Genomic DNA, 23,124 nt, shown 5'->3' with positions numbered 1-23,124 from the left:
AAACTTATATTTGATTGGCATTTCACTTCTTTTTTATTTTTTCACTACACGACAATTTTCAAGATTCTTGTGTTTTGATATTTTCACCAAATTGTTCAAAAGATTAAGGACTCAAAAAAACTACTGATATAAAATAAATCACATAATGATATACAGATACTCACATGTTTATAGATCTCACACAAAATGGGAGCCACAAGCATGCGAGTGTCTATCCATCATGCATTAGTAACGTTTTTAAAATTAGAACGAAAATGTATGTTATTATTATATATTAAAATGTTATGATTTGTTTTTCATGGACATTACTTACAAACCATTGCAGATTCTACAACAAATTCAATTGGGTTGCACCAAGAAGAAAGCAACAGTGATGTAAATGTAAGTATATATGAGGCATACATATACATACCATGAATTTGCAAGACAAAAGGATTTGTGCAAAGATTTGTAAATGAAAAGAAAAAAAAAAATCTTCAAAAAAAAAAAAAAAAGGATTTGTGAATGAAATAGAGGATGAATTTTTTCACAAAAATCTCTTCCTTATTATTTTCTCTCAACAAATTGCTTCACAAATTCAAAATCCAAAAATAGTCCAAAATGCACAAAGACGCCAAAGAGATAACTAAAGCATGCACAAAAGATTTGCCAGGACTGCCAACACACTTCAATATTGTCGAAATTTTAAAATTGACAATAATTTTTTTTTAATTAATTTATTTATTTATTGTCAGACTCTTCTATCATACCTTTGATTTCAAAACATGATCAAAATTTTGTAGCTGAACCTGTTATAATACAAATATTTCTCCCGATTATCTCCCTGAAACATGCTCTGTATTTCTATGTCCATCCAGTGGTTCACGGTGGTCGTGGCCGTGTTGTGCTCAGTAGGTGCAGTTGCAGCAGGTGCCATGATATGCTTCAAGAAATTCTTCAGCAACAAATATACTTCAGTTCCCAAATTCCAACAGTTGTCACAAATACAGAGTCATGGTATCTTGGATGACAATGATGAGGATGACAATGGTGTAGATGCTCATAATTCAATTCACAACGATCATTCACCCCTTTAAAAATGTTCTACTTTTCCCAGTATATTTGTATCAAATGGTAACCTTTAGTATCTTAAATTAATAACCTGCCTATTGCGAATGCTTACAGTTTACCCTTTTTTTTCTTTTTTAATTTACTTAAAACATTTAACATGTTTATATTTATTTGTTTTTAACAAAAATAAGACACCTCTGGTATTATTTGGTATGCACATTTTTGAAAAGTGATGAGAGTGGCTGGAGGTGATTACTAACAAAAGAGTGATGATCGTAAGTGGTTACCAATGGCTAGAGAGGGCAGACAAAGGTGCTGGTTGGCAACTATAGATGGTGGTCTAAGGTAGTCTCTGACGGGAGTTGATAGTTGAAAGTGATTGCCAGTCATAAAGGGTGCGGTTGGCAACAACTAAGGTCCCGTTTGTTTTGGAAAATAGAATGAAAATGATTGATAGTGAGAAAATTAATAGTGAATGGATTGTTAGTGAGGGGATTGATAGTGAGGAATTGTTAAATTATTTTTATATAAAATAATAAAACAAATAAAAAAATATAAAAAAATAAACATTATATTTAAAAAAAAAAATCCCAATATAAAAAAAATAAAAAAAATAAAAAAATTTCTAATCCCCTCACTATTTTTCTAATACCATCTCTACCTCCTCCTTCCCAATCCCCCTTCCTCCTCCTTACTAATACCAAGGGATTACTAATCCATTCCCTATTTCTTAAAACAAACACTCTATTCTCAATCCCGCTCCTCACTATCAAACCCAACTCCCTCCTCGTAACCCCAAACAAACGGGGCCTAAAAGTCGTTATCAACAAGAGGTGGCAGTCTGAAGATGGGTTGTTGGCCACAAGTGGTGGTTGGAGGAGGTCATCACTAAGAGTGGCCAAAGGTTGGGGTGGCCAGAGGTGGTGATGAGCGGTAGATGGTGTCCAAAAATGGTAGAAGACGGAAAAAGGAATAAAAAAACCAATTATTTTTTTTTATACAAAAAAAATTGTAAATTATTTATAATTTTAAAAAAATGAAAATAAACATCAAATAAGTTTTGTTCACAGTCCATAACATTTTTATAAATATAAACAAAAAATTGTAAATTTTACCAAACAAGCCCCCAACCATACGACAATTTTGTTGAGATGGGAAATCGAACTGTGCTGAAGTCAAAAATATCTCAAATCCCAATTCATCACAAATGAAAACCATAACAAATAATTTTTCTATTTGGCAATAGCTAAATTCAAAGCACTTCTAAAGCATCTTTTAGCAATTTTAGCTCATATCAATCATTTTCACGAATTTCAGAGGCATTGACAAAAACAAACTCATTATTTATTGATATAAAACACCAAACCACTACAACTTAATTTCTTACAATTAAAATAAAAAGAAGAGCACACAAATTGTATATCCGGAGTTGTATTCAATCAAATCACACACAAAGCTGACAATCTCTCAAATGCATCTTTGTCATGAATACTACTTTCCTTTGCTCACATCAACATGAATTAATTTGAAAGATCACCTGGGATAACCAGCTGGTGGAGGATAAGCTGCGGCAGGTGGAGGATAACCAGCTGGTGGGTATTGGGCTTGTGGTGGTGGTGGTGGAGGATAGCCATATGGTTGTTGAGGTGGTGGTGGTGGATAGCCATATGGTTGTTGAGGTGGGTATCCGACTGAGGGAGGAAATGGCTGATCCATACGCGACATATGTTGAACAGGAGGTATTGCCATTGCCGGTTGTGGTCCAAACTTGCCATCTCTTTTGTCCATCTCAACCTTGTGTTGTGTCTGCATTGCTCATCCACAACAGTGTATCACTTAATTATGAGAATGGAAAAAGGACCTGAAAAACCTTGAATCAAGTAATAGAGAGCCCTTTCTCTTGTACTTCGGCCCTCGAATTAAGTAATAGTGTTTTCTTATTTTGGCTCTTAAAATTTTTTTTTTTTCCACTTTAATTCCTAACATAACTAATTTTTTCCATTTTACTCTTAACAATCAACTTTCATCCTGTTTTAGATAGAAAATGCTACGTCATCTGCCACATGGCATAATCACACATTATTATGCAAATTTGGATTACAAATATTTGGGATTAAAGTGGGAAAAAATAAACTTTAACAACCATAGTGAGAAAACTGTAAAACTTGAAGGGGGCAAAGTATAATTTATCCAAAAATGACCTTAACCATCTAATTTTACTATTAAATTTTCTGTGAAAGATTGAAAACTTCAAAAACAAAAAATTTATACTAGATGGATCACAACAACGAAATAATTTTTTGTTGAGAAAAACAGGTCCAAAATGAAGTGGCTGCTTAAGAAAATAATGCTCAGGTAAAAAAAAACCAAAAACACACACACACACACACACACACACACAAAAGCTATTTTGATTATCTTGTAACTTACCTGCATACAAGCACAAACCCTGCAACAACATAAACAGTATATTCAGTACAAGATTTTTGAGTCTTGTTGGCTAAGGTTGTTGACAGGGGTGCATTAAAGGTCTTACGTGCAATAAACCATATCTGCCAAACAGGACAGTATCTGAGAAGCCTCTTGAAGTTCTTCCATTCCAGTAACACAAGCAACAATGGAAAATATACAGGCTAACTGTTGTAGGCAGAACATGAATCCCTATAGAACAAGTCAATGCATATGAGTGACACAGATATTTAAGCAATGAGATCTGTATACTCGGGGAGAGAGAGAGAGAGAGTACAATAATGCAATTATCGCACTGGGTGGTCTGTATGTTGAACTCATCTTGCAACATGAAGCGTGTTGATGCAACTGAATTTGCAAAGCAAAGGAAAACCTGGACAGATAGAGCAAAGCATGAGAGACAGATAGAGACATTGATATTAAAATTAATAGAAATGGAGTGAGACGAAAGCAAATGAGAGTAGAGTTCAAGTGATGAATCAAATCAACATATCAAACACATAAGGAGCAAGATCATATGAAGCTCTCACCTCGGTGCAAAGACAAAGTTCTGGGCATTGACTTTCTCCACACCGACCACTGCAAGGCATATAGCCACCACAGCATGTGTACCTATATAACAAAAAAATTTAAATTTAAAATATATATATATATACACTTGAGAACAATAAACAGCAAAAGATCTCTTTTTTATCTAATAATAATAAAAACATCAATTACCTTGACATGTCACCATAAAGAGCTCGTTTGCGGAGCATGTAAGATACACAGGGAGCACTGCAGTAAATGAGAGAAATTAATTAGGCTAGTAGCAAGACCACTAACATATGGAAAGTATTTCCAAGTAATTCATTGTTCATAAATTCGGAAACAAACAAGCAAAGCTGAATAAGAAAATAATAGCTTATGGTGAGAAGTGGTTAGATTTCAAGCTTGTTATAGGTAAGGAATGACAATTTTCTTTTATTATGTAGATTTTGGACATATAAGAGCAAAATATAGAGAGAAAGGAGGAAATAGGGATAGAATTTCGGGACTAAAAGACAGTCTGGCAGATTAGGTGAGTCGGATCGCAATATCAACCAAAGAGGTGCCAGGAAGATTCACTCACTTCTTCATTACTTGTTCTTTTTCGTCTATATTAAGATGTTGAGATCTCTCCTATTCCAATAGTTGTTGAGGAGAAATATCAAGATCCTTCTTAAACTATTCTGTAGTGCTAATTTCCTTTTCCTTCCCAAAGAGATAGCTCTACCCATTGCTAGAAGTTTGACTAATTCAATTCAAGTATTTAGTGGAAACAAAAAAACCCAATAAAAAAAAAAAAAAAACTTCTCTTTGAACATGCAAAATTTCTTTCAATTTATACGAGTTCACACAAAGATAAAATATAGCTGACAATGGCTGATAAAAAAAAAAAAAAAAAAAACCTATTTCTGACAATAACAAGCCTGTTATCTGATGTAGAATGCCTATTTGCAAAAACTACCAAAAAAGGAAATAACATAAATGATTAAACATCTCCAATCGTTCATCAAATTTTACATCAAATTCAAATTCGATGAAAAAATGACCATGTGCTCCAACCATTTTATCAAATCAAAAGAAAGGCAATTTTTTCACCAAATCATTAGCCAAATTCCCAAGAGTCATATTTTTACTCAGATTTGATGAAGTTTTAAAAGGAGTAAGAATTGGAGGTGGTTTTCTTTCGTCAAAAATGGGTAAAACAGGTATTTAAAAAGAGTCATATTTAGGATAAGTTTGGAATTTTTAAAAAGATTTGATTAAAAAAAAGAAAAGAAAAAAGATTGGAATGTTGTATATCAAATCAAGTGTTTGACCAAATTTTCACTCAAATTTGATGAAGAAAGAGAAAGGATTGGAGATGCTCTACTGCAAACCATCCATCTATTACCAAACCAAACCAAACCATCCATCTATTATTCACTAAAAGATCGAAGCACAAAATAAAAGCACATTACAACAGATTCAATATAAAAACCCCAAAATACCAGAACTATACACAATATGTCATGCACTAATTAACAAATTTCAAAAGAAAAATTATGACATATAAGTAACCAAAATAAGTGTAAACAGGCCATCTTGAGCGAAGATTTTCAATCCTGTGTTCTCCCCCTATTTTCAGAATACAAGAATCCATTCAAAAAGTTCTATTTATTTATTTATTTATTTTAATTACTGTTTTATATGCAGTGAAACGGTGAAGAAAGTTCAAAACTTTCAATTTCCTTTTCCTTCCTTTTTCTCAGATACCTAACAACAATGCATAAGATTCAAACTTCCTTTTCCTCTTTCTCTCAACAATCAACAGCCAAGCTTAAAAAAAAAAAATTAAAAAAAAAAAAAAAAAAACAGAGATCAAAGTACTAACCAGAGCGCCGAGAAACAGCAATCTGAAAGTAAGAACAAAACACAATCAGAAATCAAACAAAAAATTGAAAAAGAACAAAAAAAAAATCACAAAAATAAAAAATTCTTACAAGCAGGATCGGCAGTGATGGATCTCATGAGATCAGTGTGCCAGAGGTTCCGATAGTTCTGACGAACCGTCATTTTGTCTAGATGAGCCTGAGAAGCCATTGTATACCAATTGAAACCTCCTTCAAAGTCTCAACCAAGCCCTAATTCTACAGAAGAAACAAAGATTTCTAGAGAGAGAAAGTGATAACTAGAGAGAGAGAGACGCAGAGAGAGACGCAGAGAGAGATGAAGATGACGAAGACTCAGAAAGTCTGCGTTTTATGGGTTTATACATATATATATATATATATATATATATACATATACATATAGATATATATACATATAGATTTATTTATTGGGGTTCTGGCAGCGTTTTTTGATTGGCTAGAATGAAGAACACAGCCAATAGGAAATTTTGAACTTTGAACAATTAAAGAATAAGGGGCAAACTACAAATACATCCTCTAATTTGTTTAAAATATAAATTATAATTATAATTTAAAAAATTATAAATATTATATAAATAGAAATTTTTTAATTAATAAAATTAATTAAAAAATAAAATTTTAAACTATTCTCTTATATAATAATAAAATTATTAATTAATATATATATGATATTTAAAAAATTATTAATTAATTTTGTGATTTGTTGATAAAATGAGTCAGTTATTATACCATTAAAAACTTAAAAAAATATGGTATAATTTTTAAAATTATATGAGTCAATTTATATTTTAAGTAGATTAAGGTGTATTTGTAATTTATTGTAAAGAATAAAATAATATTCAAAATACGAAGCGACAGCTAAGAAAATTCGGATGTGTTGCTGGGAAAGGCGATGGAATTTGTATAAGGTACAATTAGACGTAGCTTAATATGGTGTGAAATTAATCTTGACCGTTGTTTTTGGTTATTATGAGGATCCACGTTGTTGGATGTATATTATTGGGGTGGGCGCGAAGGAACTTTAAAATGCTTTCATGGCACGCACCACTAAAATAAAATAAAATAAAATGTTACTCAATTATGAAAAATTATTTATTTTAAAAGTGAAATGTAAATTTAATATTAATAGATGTTGATTTTATAATAAATATAATCTATTAATTTATTTTCTGATGAGTGTTTAAAATAAATTTTCTATGCATATAGTGCTGTTGAAAATCAATTTTAATTTTATTAATTTAGATCTCACATCTTTTTATTTCTTTTTAATGTGGTCTCCACATTAAGGCCTAGTTTGGGAAGATTGAAAAAAGACAAAAAGTCAAAAAGTCACTATCCTATTTAAGTCATATCATCTTATTTAAGTCACATCACCTCTCTAATACATCACTTCAAACCCAACTCAAACTCAACCCATATTTCATAAAAAGTCAAAAAGTGCACTTATTTAGTCTTCCCAAACTAGGCCTAACATTTTGAATTGAAAAAAAATGCTGGTGAATTTAGACCGATCAAAATAAAAATCAATCAATTCAAATACATACATACATACATACATATATATATATATATATAAAAGTAGAATTTGAAAAACAAATTATAAAAGTTACTAGTATAATTTATTTATTTATTTTTGTTTAAAAAAAATTGTTAAAATTCTCACATGAGTTACACATTACCTTTTTTCATCTAAAATTCTAATAATAATTGGCAAGGAAAATAAAAAGAAAAATTAGTAAAACATTAATCTCCAATTTTGGGTAATAGGAGAAGTTCAATATTTTTTTCATTAGTTAAGGTTCCTCGATGAAATTTCTTTGTGATCATGCCAAAGAAATTTCACTGTATTTTAATGAAATTTTTCTATGTTAAATTTTCTCTATAAAAATATTGAAGGAACTCAACTATTATAAAAATATTAGATGTCGGTCATCTTATAAAATTTTAATATTGAAAATTTCAAAAAAAATCTCCAAAAAAATATTGAAACATAATTAAAATATCAAAATAAAACTTCACGTAAATTAGAAAAGCTGACATGAGGTGAATCAATAATACGGTGTCGTTGGGCTTGCTTAGAAAATAGAATTACAGCTCACATTGGATTATTTTTCATTTTATTTTTTGGCGTAATGACGAAATGATTGACTATCGATATTGGTGGGTGATTTGACATTATAGTTGTTATCAACTTTATTGGGCATTTTTTTGTTTTTGGTATTTTCTTCTTTTATATTATTAAAATTATAAAAAAAAAAATTGCCATAAAATGAAAAGAACAATTCAATGAGAGAATAAAAGAAAAAAATGCAACATATAAAGTTTCCAAAAAAAATGATAAAGACATTAAAAAATTTATAAAATTATTAAAACAGACATAAAAAAAAAATTTTGTCCATTCTGCTCCTTACTTTCTTATAATCCTATGCGATTTGTAATCCTTCTCAATCTTTCTCGCCGTTGTCAATTCCTCTCTCATCCCCTCTAATTATCGACGGTGTCTCTCCAACCCTCATTTGCCCCTTCAACCTTTTCCCATCCTTTTTTCTTTCTCCGCTTCCTCTCTCTCTTTAATCTCTTTCTACAAACATAATAACCTTTTCCCTTTGAGTTTTAATCCCTCAATTATTTTTATCTACAGTCATCTAAGACTTCGGTACCATCACTACCACTATCATTATCTATACCTTATCACCACTTGTGAAACCTTAATCCAGATTCCATTACTTTCGAAAATGCACGTCAGAATCTCTTCAACATGCCATTGTCCAGACTATTGAAGCCCCACATTGCTAAAGCTCCATTACCGATGAAGCCTCCTTACAGGTTCATTCTTTTCTCCCACTCTATCTTGTCCTTTCTTTCCTCTCTACTACAATTTGAAAAAGCATCATATGGAATTGCAATAATTAATTGAAAATCCTATTTTATTTTCTAAAAACAACCCTATTGTAAAATCTTTTATTTTTGCACAAAAACAAAAATGCTGATTATTTCTAAAATTTTCATTACTTCCAAAAGCATGAAAAACAATAACAAAAATTTTAAAAGTAGTACCAATTAAATAGAGCCATTGAATTTTTTTTTATTATTATTTATTTTACAATCAGTAGCAGACGAATAGAAAAAAGAGAAGCTACATCATCAGATAATAGGTAAGACTCAAACTCATACATCATACCTCATAAAGAAATAATTTGTTTGATAAGCCAACTTTTAATCTTAATTGATTTTTTCTTTGACCATGCTACAATCTTAGATCATAAATTATTAAAAGTTGCATCTAAACAAACTATTTTTAAAAATAGTTTGACTTTATTTACGAGATTTCAGAACAAGTAGGCACAACGTGTATGGAAGTCAATTGCAACTTCAATGAAAGCTCATTGATGTTTCTATCTTTTGTTAGAGGGATTCACTCTGAGTTTTAATTAATTTCTGATTTAAAAAATAAATAAATTATGTAATTGTAAATAATGAGAGATAAAGATAAATACCCTTTTGGACAAAGAATCCCAACTGATTTCTGGAATGGGAAGGTTATCCTGTAGTTTGTGAGCTCATCAAAACTTTAATCTTGTTAGAAACAAAACAAAAATATTTGTTTAAAGTTCTTGTTTTTAGAATTTTTTATTTTTTATATGAATAAGTCTAGGACCAGATTTAGGATCCTAGATTTTGAACCAGAATGAGTTGTGTGATGTAGATTGAAATTGTGTATTGTAGGGTTTATGTGCAGTGCCGGCCCTGGGCATAGGCCCACTAGGCCATGACTTATGACTCTTCAAAATAAATCTAAAAAAAATGTCCCTCCTATTATAGTTTAGTGTAATATATTAGGTAGGTTTTAAGTCAAAAAAAAATTAAAGAATGATCAAACTAACTTAAAATAAATTGACCCATTAAAAAATTAAAAAGCCCATTCAAAATTAAAAGGCCCAAACTAACATAGAGTTGGTTACTTCTATTTTATTGATCACGCCCTATGTTCACTCAAAAATAGGTTTGAACGATTCAAAATATATGAGGCAAGCTTTGGCTTTTCGTTTGACTTGAAAAATTGTAGCAATGGATTGTTGAAGGCGGGTGTGTGAACCTTGAGGAATTTTTAAAACATGGTGAGATTTCCGATATTGATGGAAGAGATTTATTGAGGGAGCTAAAAGTCTTGAAAGAGAGATTGCCAAAAGAAGTCAATAAAACAATTGAAGTGCTCAATCATTTGCAGTTGATGGCAAATTGTTTCCCAAAATAAGTCAATAAAAACCAAATCAAACCAAACCAAACCAAGCCTTAAGTCACATCAAATAAGATCAGCTACATGAATCATTCTTCTCCACGCTGCCCTATCAAAGGTCAATTAAAAAATAAGTCAATAAACCAATTAAAAAAATTTCATTGAATGAAAAAAAAAAATATGTGAAGGATCCCAAATAATCTAGTGTTGTTTATTAGTTGATTATCGGTTTTGGCTCCTGACAATCTCAGGGTCGGGCCTGTCTATGTGCAGAATGAATTTGAATCACATGTTAATATTTTTGGATAAATTCTAGATATATTATTCTGAATTTGTAGTATTCCTATTTTTATAATTGATGATATTTGAACCATGACATTTGCTTATAGTTTTCCTTTTACTGCTAGTAAATATATACTAATTGTACTGAAATATGTAAGAAATGCATGAAACACGTTAAAGTTTATGGGAATATGTGAAATTTGTATGGAGGTTTTAACTTTACAAAATTATTCAGTTCCTAGTGAAAATTGACCGAGCAGTAGTTAACAGGACCTATGTGGAAATACTCTCTAACAAACATTATTAGACCTTAATAGATGCACTATTGAAACTCTCTTCCTAACTTCTGAAAAACAATTTTGTTTGCTCATAATATAATAATGAGATTACATGATTGGGTTAATAAGAGAAAAAAAATCCACCTAATTTCATCTCGCATTTTACATCTATTTTTTCTTTAAAAAAAATAAAAAATAAAAAAACCTAAAAAAGTGTTCAACAAATCCCATCTGAATTCTCATATTCTTCTCAATATCACAATAAATAAAAAATAAAAAAGCCTATCACCCAAGGCCCCCTCACTCTTTGTTGCATATGCTTGCCATTTTGTACCCAAAAAGGGCTAAACAATTGATAGAAGCTTATAGGGTATCTCCCCCTTTAAAAGGAATTGGGATCCTCCCCTTGAGCCCCTCCTTCATTCTCTCCTTGCAGGGGCCTTCGGGTCCACTCTGAGGCACAGTTTTGATAATCCGAACCGTTCATATTTTTAGATTTATTCAGTATATCATACCTGTAAAAAATCAAGTTGATCGAATATCATAAAGTATGTGTTCGGAAAACTGTTTATTAAAAAATAGTTTGTAGTCCCAATTTTCTGAACGCATACTTTCTGATATCCGATCAACTTGATTTTTTACAGGTATAATATACTGAATAAATCTAAAAATATGAACGGTTCGGATTATCAAAACTGGGCCTCAAAGTGGACCCGAAAGCTCCTGCAAGGAGGGAATGAAGGAGGGGGCTCAAGGAGGGGATCTGGACTCCTTTAAAAGGGTATCTTTAGATACCCTACACACTTTTGTACTCCACTTTTTAAGTTAATCTACTTCTTTTTTACCCAATATATAAATATCTCAAAATGGATTGGTAGTAGATCAAGAAAGAAAGAAAAATTTAACGAGCAAAGAGTGGTAGTTTTTGTCATCCTTTTCAATGATCCTTTATGCCTTTTAAACTTAGCATGCCCAACATGTACTGTTATTTAGCTGTTTCCATTGTCTTGAAAAGGCTTCTCATTCCCTCTTTTTTGCCTCCATTTGTTTCATGTAGGAAAAATATCATCACATAAAATTAAAATTTTAGAAATTAAAATTTAGGGACAAACTTATTTTTTAGGGTCTAAATATTTTTGTTATGAAAAGTGTGGTTATTACATTTTTAACATCTTTTTTGGACCAAATTTTTTGTCTCAAAAAATAAACCATTAGTGTATTTATTAGTGACATTTTCAAAATTTTATCGATAAAAGCTTTATTTTTGACTTTTCGGAACGAACTTTTAGCGACTATCCTCACAACAATAGAAATTGGTCCCTAAATATCTTTTGTAACAAAATTTTCATTTATAGAGAACAAAAAATTTATTTTCAAAAACTCTTATATGTTGTAGTGTATGTGCAAGCAAAAGCGAATTGGATTAGGAGCGTATTTTAACCCAGTAATTATTCAAAAGACATTTTATGTGATTTTGTTAATTTGTATTTTTTAAGTCTCAATAAAGAGAAATTTGTGGGTGCAGATAGGGTAGGTGTCATGTGGTAACTTTCTCTTCTCTTATTAGTTGAAGACACTATGTAACATGTTATATTACATCCTATCTGTACCCGAGAATTTTTCCTTAGTAGAAGACTGTTACAGTAATTAAACAAATATTCCCAATTCCACAACACATGTATTTTTCACACACTTACAAATATGTTTTAGAATGAGAGAGAAGAGATTAGTGCACCCAATAATCACCTTTCTTAGGACACAACCCAATAGACAGAGCCACCACTATGCAATGATCTGCATCTTTTGAGGAATGAGTTAAAAGTTGTTTCTTAATTTTTAATTTATTTTAAATTATATCATCTCTCATATTTTTTATATAATTTTTTAAAAAAATTTAAAAAATTAACTTTTAACTATTTTTCCAAACGGAAATGCCTGAGGCCTCGAATCTGAGGCCTCGAATTTGCCTCGAATCCTATTTTTTTTTTTTTTTTTTTTTCTTTTAACTTAAGACAGCTAGTTGTGTATTTTTTTTTTTCTTTTCTTTTTGCAAGGATAGTTTATGTATAGGGATGTGATAAAAAATTAGATATTTTGCAAGTGAGTTGGGTTAGACTGATTGAATGATAAAATTGACTGATAAATTTTTTTATTTTATTTTATTTTATTTATTGGGCTGTGTTATTTATTTTTATTTTTTTTAAAGGTAGTCATATGTAGGGGTGTGCCAAAAAATTAGACATCCTGCACCAACTCATCATACAAAATTATATGGAATTAATAAATTTTAACCAGCAGTGATCAATCAATTAGGTTAGACTGGTTGAGTGATAAAATTGACTGATCCAAAATTGACTGATCAATTTATTAATTTTATATATTTTTATACGATGAACTGGTACGAAATATTTAATTTTTTTGATACATTCCTACATATAACCACCCTAAAAAAATAAAATAAACAAAAAAAATAATACACAAAGTCAAAAAAAGAAAAAAAAAAAAAAAAGAAAAAAAAAGGCACTTTCGAGGCAAATTCGAGCCTCGGATTCGAGGCCCCTATCAGCGCTCTTTTTTTGGAAAACACCCCATCACCACCCAATGGTTGTGACCATTCATTCAAATTAATGGGTCGGCATCCGATCCAAATACCAACATTTCAAAAGATTGGAGTGTTTCGGATTCACATGGTGGATATTATTAATATATTAATTGTTTAGGTATTTTGCGTAGATGTTTCGTAAATAAATAAAAAAATTAAATTAATTTGATAAATAAAGTCATATGATTTTAATATATTTATATATTTTTTAAATATTTATTTTTAAAATTATATTTGTCATCAATATTTTTTTAGACATAGATATGATAATTACATAAATAAAATAAAGAAGATCAAAGTTTTTACTACAATTATTAATCTTTAAAAAATGTTAAAAACAAGTAAGTCAAATATAAAATGGATCATAAATACTCATATGATTGTGGATCTTATACAATTTAGAGTTTATAATTATATGAGTGTTTATAATTTTTTATATATTTAATTTTTGTATTGATAGCACCACTCAAAATACTTGTAATCAATAATAATTAAGAGTATAAGGGAATGAGAAATTAGGGAATAAAAATCATTGCCGTAAGGACCAGTTTAGAGTTGGCTGTGACAAACCTAGACTTTAGACCCTATTATCAGAACAAAACAAAATTCTTGAAAGTGGAAATGGCTAGTGCTGTCCAATCAATTTTTATGTAAATTTAATTTTTTTTTATTAAAATTTCAAAATATATGTTTGATTCTTTGTTGAAAACCATGCATAGTACTTTCTTTATTACAGAGGTATATGATAAAAGGAAAATAATTGAGAGCCCTAATTAGTACTATCACTAATGATGTGAAAGTGAGTTTCATCATGAATAATTTAATGTTTTGATCTTGGTGTTGTATTTTTTTACTTTTTTTTATTTAGTGTCATGTCATTAGTGGTCTTTTTAGAGTTTCAAAATTAGTAATTTCTATCATTGTTGATAATAAAATATTACTTGTCTTTTAATAATTATTTTTAAATGATAAAGAGAATAGTTATAAAATACTGAATTATTATTTATCAAAAAAAATAAAATAAAATCCTAAATTATTATATTTTACTACTCTTTGATCCTATGTTGTATTTTAGTGTTATATATACATGATTTTATTTATATAAATACATATAAAAAGTCTCGGGACAAATGTAAAATTTTGGTCTAATAACTTTGAAATTATGAGTTAGGTTTCGAAGGCAATCACTTTATTCACTATGGGCATGTTTGTTTAGACGGACTCGATAAGAGGAGATTGTAATCTACCTGACTGTTAGTCCTAGAATACATTATTCCAAACTATTTAGTTAGACTGAATTTTTATCCTATGTTTGTTAGTCATAGGATTAGATTTCTGGATTGAACTATTGTATTAAATCCTATGTTTGTTTGGGATATTATGAAAAATGATAAATACTTAAAAGACTATTTTGCCCTTTTGAATTATTTACTAAATAATAGGAATATTAAATTTGAATTATAAATTTTATTTAATTTTTTTACTAGAACTTTTAAAAAATTAAATAAATAGAATATTAATAAAAATTACATAAATTTATTTTAATTTGTAGTTGAGATTTTTAAATTTTATTTTACTTTACTAAGTATAATTAATACCATATGATTATTAAAATAAATAATTTAATAAATAAAATTTATTAGGTATAATTTAAAAAATTTATTTATTAAGTATAATTTAATAAATAAATTTATTAAGTATAAATAATTTAATAAATAAATTTTATTTTTAAAGAGATATTAAATAATAGAGGGTCAAAAATGTAATTTCACTACCTAATCCCCATGGGAAGAGTTATCCTATGGATTGTATTTCAACCCCCCATGGGAACAATCCCATAGATTTGGGATTCATAGTTTGGATGGACTATTCATTCATTAAACAAATTTTGAATCAAACAACAGATTATTAATTCAAATGGACTATTAGTCCTATCTCATGTTTGAATCATTCCAAACAAACACCACATATATTAAAAGTTAGGTGTATACCTAATTTTTTTCTCCCAAATACACATTAATGTACTATTTAAAAAGGGAAATAAATTCAATGATAAATAGTATTTCTCTCAATAAAAAATTAATTGTTAGTATAAAAGATGATACAAAACAATAACACAAAAATTGATAATATATGGAGTGTTTTGAGAAAATGGTTAAAAACTGGCATTTTGACTTTTTTTTTGACTTTCTAACCTTTTTTTTTTGGAGGGGGTGTAAGAGAGGAAGTAGGTTAAAAGCTGAGAAGTGGCTTTCAACCCACTTCCCAAAATACCCCATAATATCTAATGGATCGTTTCATACACTAAATATAAACACTAAACTATACCAAATTTCTTAAAATAATGGAAAGTTCAGGTATCGATCCACAGGAACAAACAGTAAATTAAACTAATTTAATTGTTAAACTCCTAAATTAATTTTGATAAAAAAGATTTAGGGATATCATGATTAACCAAGAATTAAATGAGATTGGGAAATTGAATTGATAATTAAAAGTAGGGTTTGAGATATTGATTTTTAGAAAAATTGTAAATAATCATAATATTCCAACTCCAAACACTAGTACAAAGTTATGTAGATAAAGTACAAAGCTTTCATTCATTAGAATTAATGTACAAAAGGCGACACATGCGATATACATTTATGAATCGTTTATCCTGAATGTATAGCATGTGTTACAAGACGAAATAAATAATGGAAGCTAAACAGATATTCATATGCCCTAATGGCTTACATCTTTCCAAGGCCATGCATGGTTACAACAAAATAGGTCAGAAGCTCAATACATATAAAGCCCTAGGCTTGTACAAAAATGTAAATACATAATGAACAAAAATGAGCTTTCAGCTCTACTGCCCTCCCAAGCTAAGTCCCTGGTGGAGGTATATTCCCAGCACTTGAAAATGGTTTTACTAAGTAGGGTGAGCCAAATCCTAGTAGAGACAATCTAGCACAATATATGAATCTTAACAAAGATATAAGTATGCAGTGTATATATATATATATATATATAAAGCCCATGATAAAATCATTAGTATTGTTACAAATTATAATATGTCAAGTTTCATGTTCAAAGCCATCTTATCTTAATTCATTTCACCTCATTCCATGAGTCAAGTCCATTTATATCCAGACAACCTAACTGAGACTATAACTCAGTGGTTCTCTAACCAATACAATCATTACATAAACACTTCAAGTTTGTCATTTTACAAAAAATTTGTCCGCGGGAATCAGTACCCTTGTATATGTGCGATTTTCGGGACTAGACACATAGGCCAACTTAATTCAATGGAGTCCATCTCCTTTCTTCTCCCAAACATGGAGTACATTCAATTTCTCCTTCTAAACATCATACATATAAATGTATTAAAACACAGTCATATTCAATGACAACAAATAAGAGATTAGTTTCAATTCACCTAATCTACATTTATATCAAGACAATCCAACTGAGGTTACAACTCAATAGTTTTCTAACCAATATAATCATTACATAAACACTTCAAGTTTGTCATTTTATGAAAATTTCGTCCGCGGGAATCGGCACCCATGTATACGGGCGATTTTTGGGACTTTCACCCTGGACACACAAGCCAACTTAATTCAATGAAGTCCATCTCTTTCTTCTCCCAAACATAGAGTACATTCCATTTTTTCCTCCCAAATGTCATACATATACAATGTATTAAAACACAATCATATCCAATGACAACAAGTAAGAGATTAGTTTCAATTCACTTAATCCTCATGCAATTTCTACAACAATCATAGTTATTCTTTACCGATAGCCCAAAACAGATATTTCTAAACAGATATACAATCTCCAAAATAGATAAACTATTCAAATTTCCATAGGTGAGAGATAACAAGTATCCAACTCCACCATTTATATAAACATCTATCTAATTTCATATTTCCTATACCAATTTTATTATTTATACAAAATAATTATTTGAAACATTTTAGGGCAAAACTCCATTTTTTTCCAATTCCAAATCCAATCCATGTGCCAAAATCAACAAATTTAACACAACATATCCTCATATCTACACCCATAATCATTCTCAATACCTTTATTTGAAAACCCCTCTTTAGACTTTAAACCAAAACCGTAGGTTTTTCTAAAATCCTCTAAATCTCAACATTATTTACACGATCAACAAATATCTAAGTTAAAAATCATAGGAGAGTGTAGAAAGTCCCTACCTCAAGCTTAGAAGACCAAAGAAGAAGTGGAGAAACTTCAAAGACACAGAAACCAAGCTTTATTTGGATCAAAAGAGAACCCCTGGAGTGCTCTATCTTTTTATCAAAGAGAGTAGGGTAGAGATATCCTTAGATCTAGGAGTATTTGTAAAGAGAAGTTAGGTTTTAGTCGATCTAGGGTTTTGAGGAAAAAGATATGAAAAAATGATGCAAAAAAGGTGTTACTACGAACTAATATACGCGCAGCTTGCTCGAGTGCAAGAGTTGTCGCTCCAGCAACTAGACACAATAAGTCGTTCCGCTCGAGCACAGAATGCACACTCCTAGAAGTTTACAAACAAAAGACCGTCGCTCGAGCGCAAGAACTCTCGTTCAAGTGAAGGACACTACCTCCCCAGTATCTTTGTAGGCCTGCAGAAGCTTACAAAGCTCGCTCGAGTGCAAGAAGCTTCGTTCGAGCGAAGAAGTCAAATTCTAGGCAACAACAGTTTGAACCAACTAGCAACTAACCTATTCCAAACACATCCAAGACACTCAAAAACTCGAACTCAATAAGAAATAAAGGGAAACATGATATACATAACAATACAAAACCATGAAACCCAAGTCCAAGATACAAAATGAGTCGGGTCCAAACCAGGATCGCTATAATCTCCCCCTTAAGGAATTTCGTCCTCAAAATTTCAAATCAAGTTTTAAAGTTATATTTAAACTAATAACAACATTGATAATCAATCATTTCCATCGCTATGACCCACTCTCCGATCATCCATTGTCATCAACTCGATACACAAGTTTCAATATTGAAAGTACAATTCACATTTTTTCAAAACATATAGTATGCTTATATTAGAGCCATGTTTCCAAAACATATACAACATATACAACGTTTCCATATTTCATTAACATAACACAATTTTAATACATGCTCAAACGTCAACAAACAAATCCGGATACTTCTCACAGACTTCCAGTTCACGTTTCCAAATTGCTTCCTCAACTCAATGATGTTTCCACAATACTTTAACCAAGCTTGGTCATGGGTATCCAAGACTCTCACCGGTTTCTCCTCATATGAAGCATCCTCATCTACTTCTAAGTCGGTCCAATCCAATACGTGTGACGGATCTGGCTCATATTTTCAAAGCATACTAAGATGAAGCACATCATGAACCTCGGAAAGTTGTGGCGGCAAGGCCAAAGGATAAGCTACCTCTCTGATCCGCTCAAGGATCTTAAAAGGCCTAATGAATCGAGGGGATAACTTCCTACTCTTTCCAAATCTCATCAAACCTCTCCTAAGTGATATTTGATATGGTCTCCCACCTCAAAAGACAAAGGTCTCCTCCCACGGTCGGCATAACTTTTATGGCGACTCTGGGCCATAACCAACCTCTTACGGATAAGTGCAACTTTCTTCATCATCTTTCGAACCAACTCTAAACCCAACATAGGTGCATCACCCACCTCTGCCCAACACACAGGGGATCTATATAGTCAGCCATACAAAGCCTCAAACGGTGCCATGCCAGTACTCGACTGGAAGCTATTGTTATAGATAAACTCCACTAAGGGCAAGTGTCTTTCCCACCAACCCTTAAAGTCAAAGACATAACCCCGAAACATATCCTCTAAAATTTGAATGGTGTGCTCTGATTGCCCGTCAGTCTGAGGATGATACGCAGTGCTAATGGTCAATCTCATGCCCAAGGCACTATGTAGGCTCTGCCACAACCGAGCTGTGAAACGTGAATCTCTATCCAAAATAATCGTCACTAGGACCCCATTCAACCTCACTATGTCCCTAATATAAAGGTAAGCAAGATAATCCACCGAGTTACTTACGCGCATAGGTATAAAGTATACTGACTTAGTCAACTGGTCCACTACCACCCAAATGACATCACTGCCCCATTGAGTCTTAGGAAGGCCCACAACAAAATCCATCATGATATACTCCCACTTCCACTCGGCTATAGACAAGGGTTGCAACAAACCCATTGGCCTTTGATGTTCGGCCTTCACTTGTTGACAAGTAAGGCACTTCAACACAAACACGGCTACATCTTTCTTTATCCCTGTCCACCAAAACTGGCGACAAAGGCCGTGATACATCTTTGTGCCTCCCAGATGCACCGTAAGGCGTGAATAGTGAAACTTTTGGAGTACTTCCTCTTGACAGGACTCCGACATGAAAAGACGATCAAGGTATCTAACACTCGAGTCAGAGTACAATTCAAGCCTCGTTCTACCTTCCCACTGGAGATCTTCTCCTAGAGGGATTCTACCTCAAGGTCACCCCTCTGTGCCTCTATCACTCGGTTCACAAGTGTGGGTTGTGCAACTATTGAAAACAAGGCTGTAGACTCAATGGACTCGCCAAAATGCAAGTCAAACTACCTAATAACACCCAACATCTCCCATTCCCGTATGGCAATACAAGCTACACTGTTAATTGATTTCCTACTCAAGGCATCGGCCACAACATTAGCCTTCCCCGGATGATAATGTAACTCGAAATCATAATCTTTAATGACTTTCATCCACCTCCTCTGCCTCAAATTCAAGTCTTTTTGTGTAAACAGATATTTTAGACTCTTGTGATTAGAAAACACTTCAAACTTTTCACCATACAGATAATGCTTCCAAATCTTTAAGGCAAAGGTCACTGCTGCTAATTCTAGGTCATGAGTAAAGTAGTTTTTCTCATGTGTTTTCAACTGTCGCGAGCCATAAACTACTACATTTCCCTCTTGCATCAAAACACAACCCAAACCTTCCCTTGAGGCATCACAATACACCGAATAGCACAAATCCTCTCTAAAATAGTCAAAATCGGAGTAATGGTAAGTCTAACCTTAAGCTCTTGAAAAGACTCCTCACAAGTCTCACTCCACACAAACGTGATCCCTTTCCTCGTCAGTCTAATCAATGGTGAAACTAGCTTAGAGAAATTCTTCATAAATCTACGATAATACCCGACCAACCCCAAGAAACTACAGATCTCGAAAGCATTCTTAGGTTATTCCCAATCTTGTACTGCCTTTATCTTGGATAATCTACATTTACCCCTTCCTCGAATACCACATGGCCTAAGAACTTAACTTCTTTCAACCAGAATTCACAGTTTCTAAACTTAGCATACAGTTTGTGGGCTCTAAGTAACTCAAGTACTACCCGTAAGTGTTCCTCGTGCTCCACTTCAGAAAGGGAGTAAATCAAAATGTCGTCCACAAAGACGACCACGAAAAGGTCTAGGAACTCACGAAAGATCCAATTCATCAAGTCTATAAACACAGTTGGTGAATTAGTTAGCCCAAAGGGCATCACTAGAAACTTGTAATGGCCATGCCGCGTACAGAATGCCGTCTTCAGGATATCTTCTTCCCTTACTCTCAACTGGTGGTAACCCGATCTCAGGTCTATTTTAGGAAAATAACAAGACCAATTCAACTGATCAAACAAATCATCTATACGAGGCATTGGGTACTTGTTCTTAACAGTTACTCGGTTCAACTTCCAGTAATCTATACAAAGTCATAACGTACCATTTTTTTTTTGGCAAAAAGAGCCGGTGCTCCCCAAGGTGAAGCATTAGGGTGGATAAAACCCTTATCTTACAATTCATGGAGTTGAATCTTCAACTCACTCAACTCAACAGATGCAAATCTATACGGTGCCATAGAAATCGATGTCATGTTGGCACTAAATCAATAGAGAACTCAATCTCTCGATGAGGTGGTAAACTGGTAAGATCATCCAAAAAAACATTCGGGTATTCACAAACTACCCTTGGCAACTCAACTCAGACTTCATCACACTCAGTACTCAAGAAGTTAGCAAGAAGGGAACTAAACTCACTTCGCCCACGCGGATCATACACTGGTGATAAGACTCTATCAACCCGGTCCCACAAGAAATAAAAGCAATCACCGCTCAAGGTATATACAGTAACCCTCTAACTATAGCAATCTATAATAGCCCGATATGATGACAACCAGTCCATACCCAAAATAACATCAAAACTAGACATGTCAATCAACACAAAAGCAAAAGGAAATCAGTGACCGGCAACCTCTATGTCACAATCGTGACACCCTTGCTTCAAAACAACCTCGCCACTAATAGGTGACTCTATACAGATAGGAGAGGCTAACTGAGCCAACTCTAACCCCCAAAACTAATGCAAATGTAGACGAGATAAATGAATGGGATACACCTTGTATCAATCAACACATTAGCAACTGAATTGCAAAACAAAAAGGTACATTTCACTACTGAATAAGTTAGTATAAGTTCTGGTACGGTAACAGCATACACACGCCTTGTAGGTCTCTACTCAACCTGCTCATCCCTCGGAGCATAAGCCTGATGCACTGACTGAGCCAAAAAGGCTCTCCGATTAGCCCTCGAGGCCTATGCTGACTGTGTCGGCTGGTGGCTCTGTGTCTATCTCAAACCAGATGTACCAGGTGTGCCACCCAATTGTGGGCAAAACCTCTTCATGTGCCCCGCCTGCCCATTCTGATAACAAGTGAGTGGCTAGCCTCTCTCCTAACTCTGGCCCTGGGAACGAGCTGAAGACGATACAGACTGCTGCCCTCCTCCTCTTTGTGGGCAAGCTGAAGACTGGTGGCCTAATTTACCACACTTGAAACAAGTGACATCTCCCTAACCACCTCTCTCAAAACCCGAACTCGTTACTGGAAAAGTGGACCTTAACTGAGCTCTCTTGGATAATAGGGGTTAGAACCCCTTTGCCTCTTATTGTCTCCCTGAACATCTGAACTTCTTTTGGAGCCCCTCATCTTCTCCTCCTCCTCCTCTCCTCCTCCATCTGCATTACAGGCTTTAGATGAGCCACCGCCTTCACAAGGCGTCCATAATCCCTAATTATTAACTCGGCCACTTTAAACATGAGCCCATTCCTCAACCTCTTCTCAAACTCCAAATAACGGCTCTCCTCTGTCGCCACTAACTCTGGTGCAAACCTAGAGAGGCTAGTAAATGTGGCCTCAAACTCGGCCACCGGTGTGTTCAACTGTATTAGTTTGGAAAACTGATCCCTCAACTTCTCCCTAATAGTGAGAGGCAAAAACTTGTCCTGGAAGGCGCTGAAAAAATTCTCCCAAGTCACCCTAATGAGCCTACGCGCATACTTCCACCATTGACCCGTATCTCCCTTCAGCTGAAAGGATGCCAAGGTCACTCTCAACTGGTTGTCCTTGATGCCAAGCATCTTGAACGACTTCACTAGCTATTCTAGCCACTCATCTACCTTTAATGGCTCATTGGGACCACCTACAAACTCATCCGGATTCAACCGGAAAAACTCTCGTTTCAAAAATGATGACCCTGCCTCAACTACTTGGGCCTAGACTTTATTTTCAGCTCTAAGAATGTCCATAGACTCTCGCAACGCTTCGGCCATTTTGGGCGCCAAGGCGCCCATAGCCTATTGACCAACCAGTTCAGTCACATTGGCCTGACCAATCCCTTCTTTCTGCACCAGAATTTCATCCGGTAAAGACACTTCATGCCTTCTAGGTCTACCACA

The 23,124-nt window shown here is 32.9% G+C and overlaps 1 protein-coding gene across 2 annotated transcripts; it reads right to left on the bottom strand.

Moving 5' to 3' along the window:
• Window positions 1–2,372: 2,372 nt before the first annotated feature.
• On the bottom strand, window positions 2,373–6,475 carry LOC114257336 (uncharacterized). Of its 2 annotated transcripts, XM_082917015.1 has the most exons (8): window positions 6,027–6,475; window positions 5,918–5,939; window positions 4,240–4,296; window positions 4,050–4,131; window positions 3,797–3,892; window positions 3,587–3,711; window positions 3,481–3,499; window positions 2,373–2,856 (listed from the first exon to the last, which is right to left on the bottom strand). In XM_082917015.1, exons 1-8 carry the CDS (start codon window positions 6,124–6,126, stop codon window positions 2,584–2,586), a joined length of 774 nt encoding a protein of 257 aa, XP_082773141.1. In that variant the 5' UTR covers window positions 6,127–6,475; the 3' UTR covers window positions 2,373–2,583. The 2 variants fall into 2 exon arrangements, with proteins under 2 accessions (XP_082773141.1, XP_082773142.1); XM_082917016.1 differs by lacking the exon at window positions 3,481–3,499.
• Window positions 6,476–23,124: the final 16,649 nt, after the last annotated feature.

The sequence above is a fragment of the Camellia sinensis genome, chromosome 2 (genome assembly GCF_055761805.1).
Source record: "Camellia sinensis isolate YWXY chromosome 2, ASM5576180v1, whole genome shotgun sequence".
In the NCBI taxonomy this organism is placed as follows: Eukaryota; Viridiplantae; Streptophyta; class Magnoliopsida; order Ericales; family Theaceae; genus Camellia; species Camellia sinensis.
The sequence above is the reverse complement of the archived record's forward strand: the minus strand, read 5'-3'. Positions and strand labels throughout refer to the sequence as shown.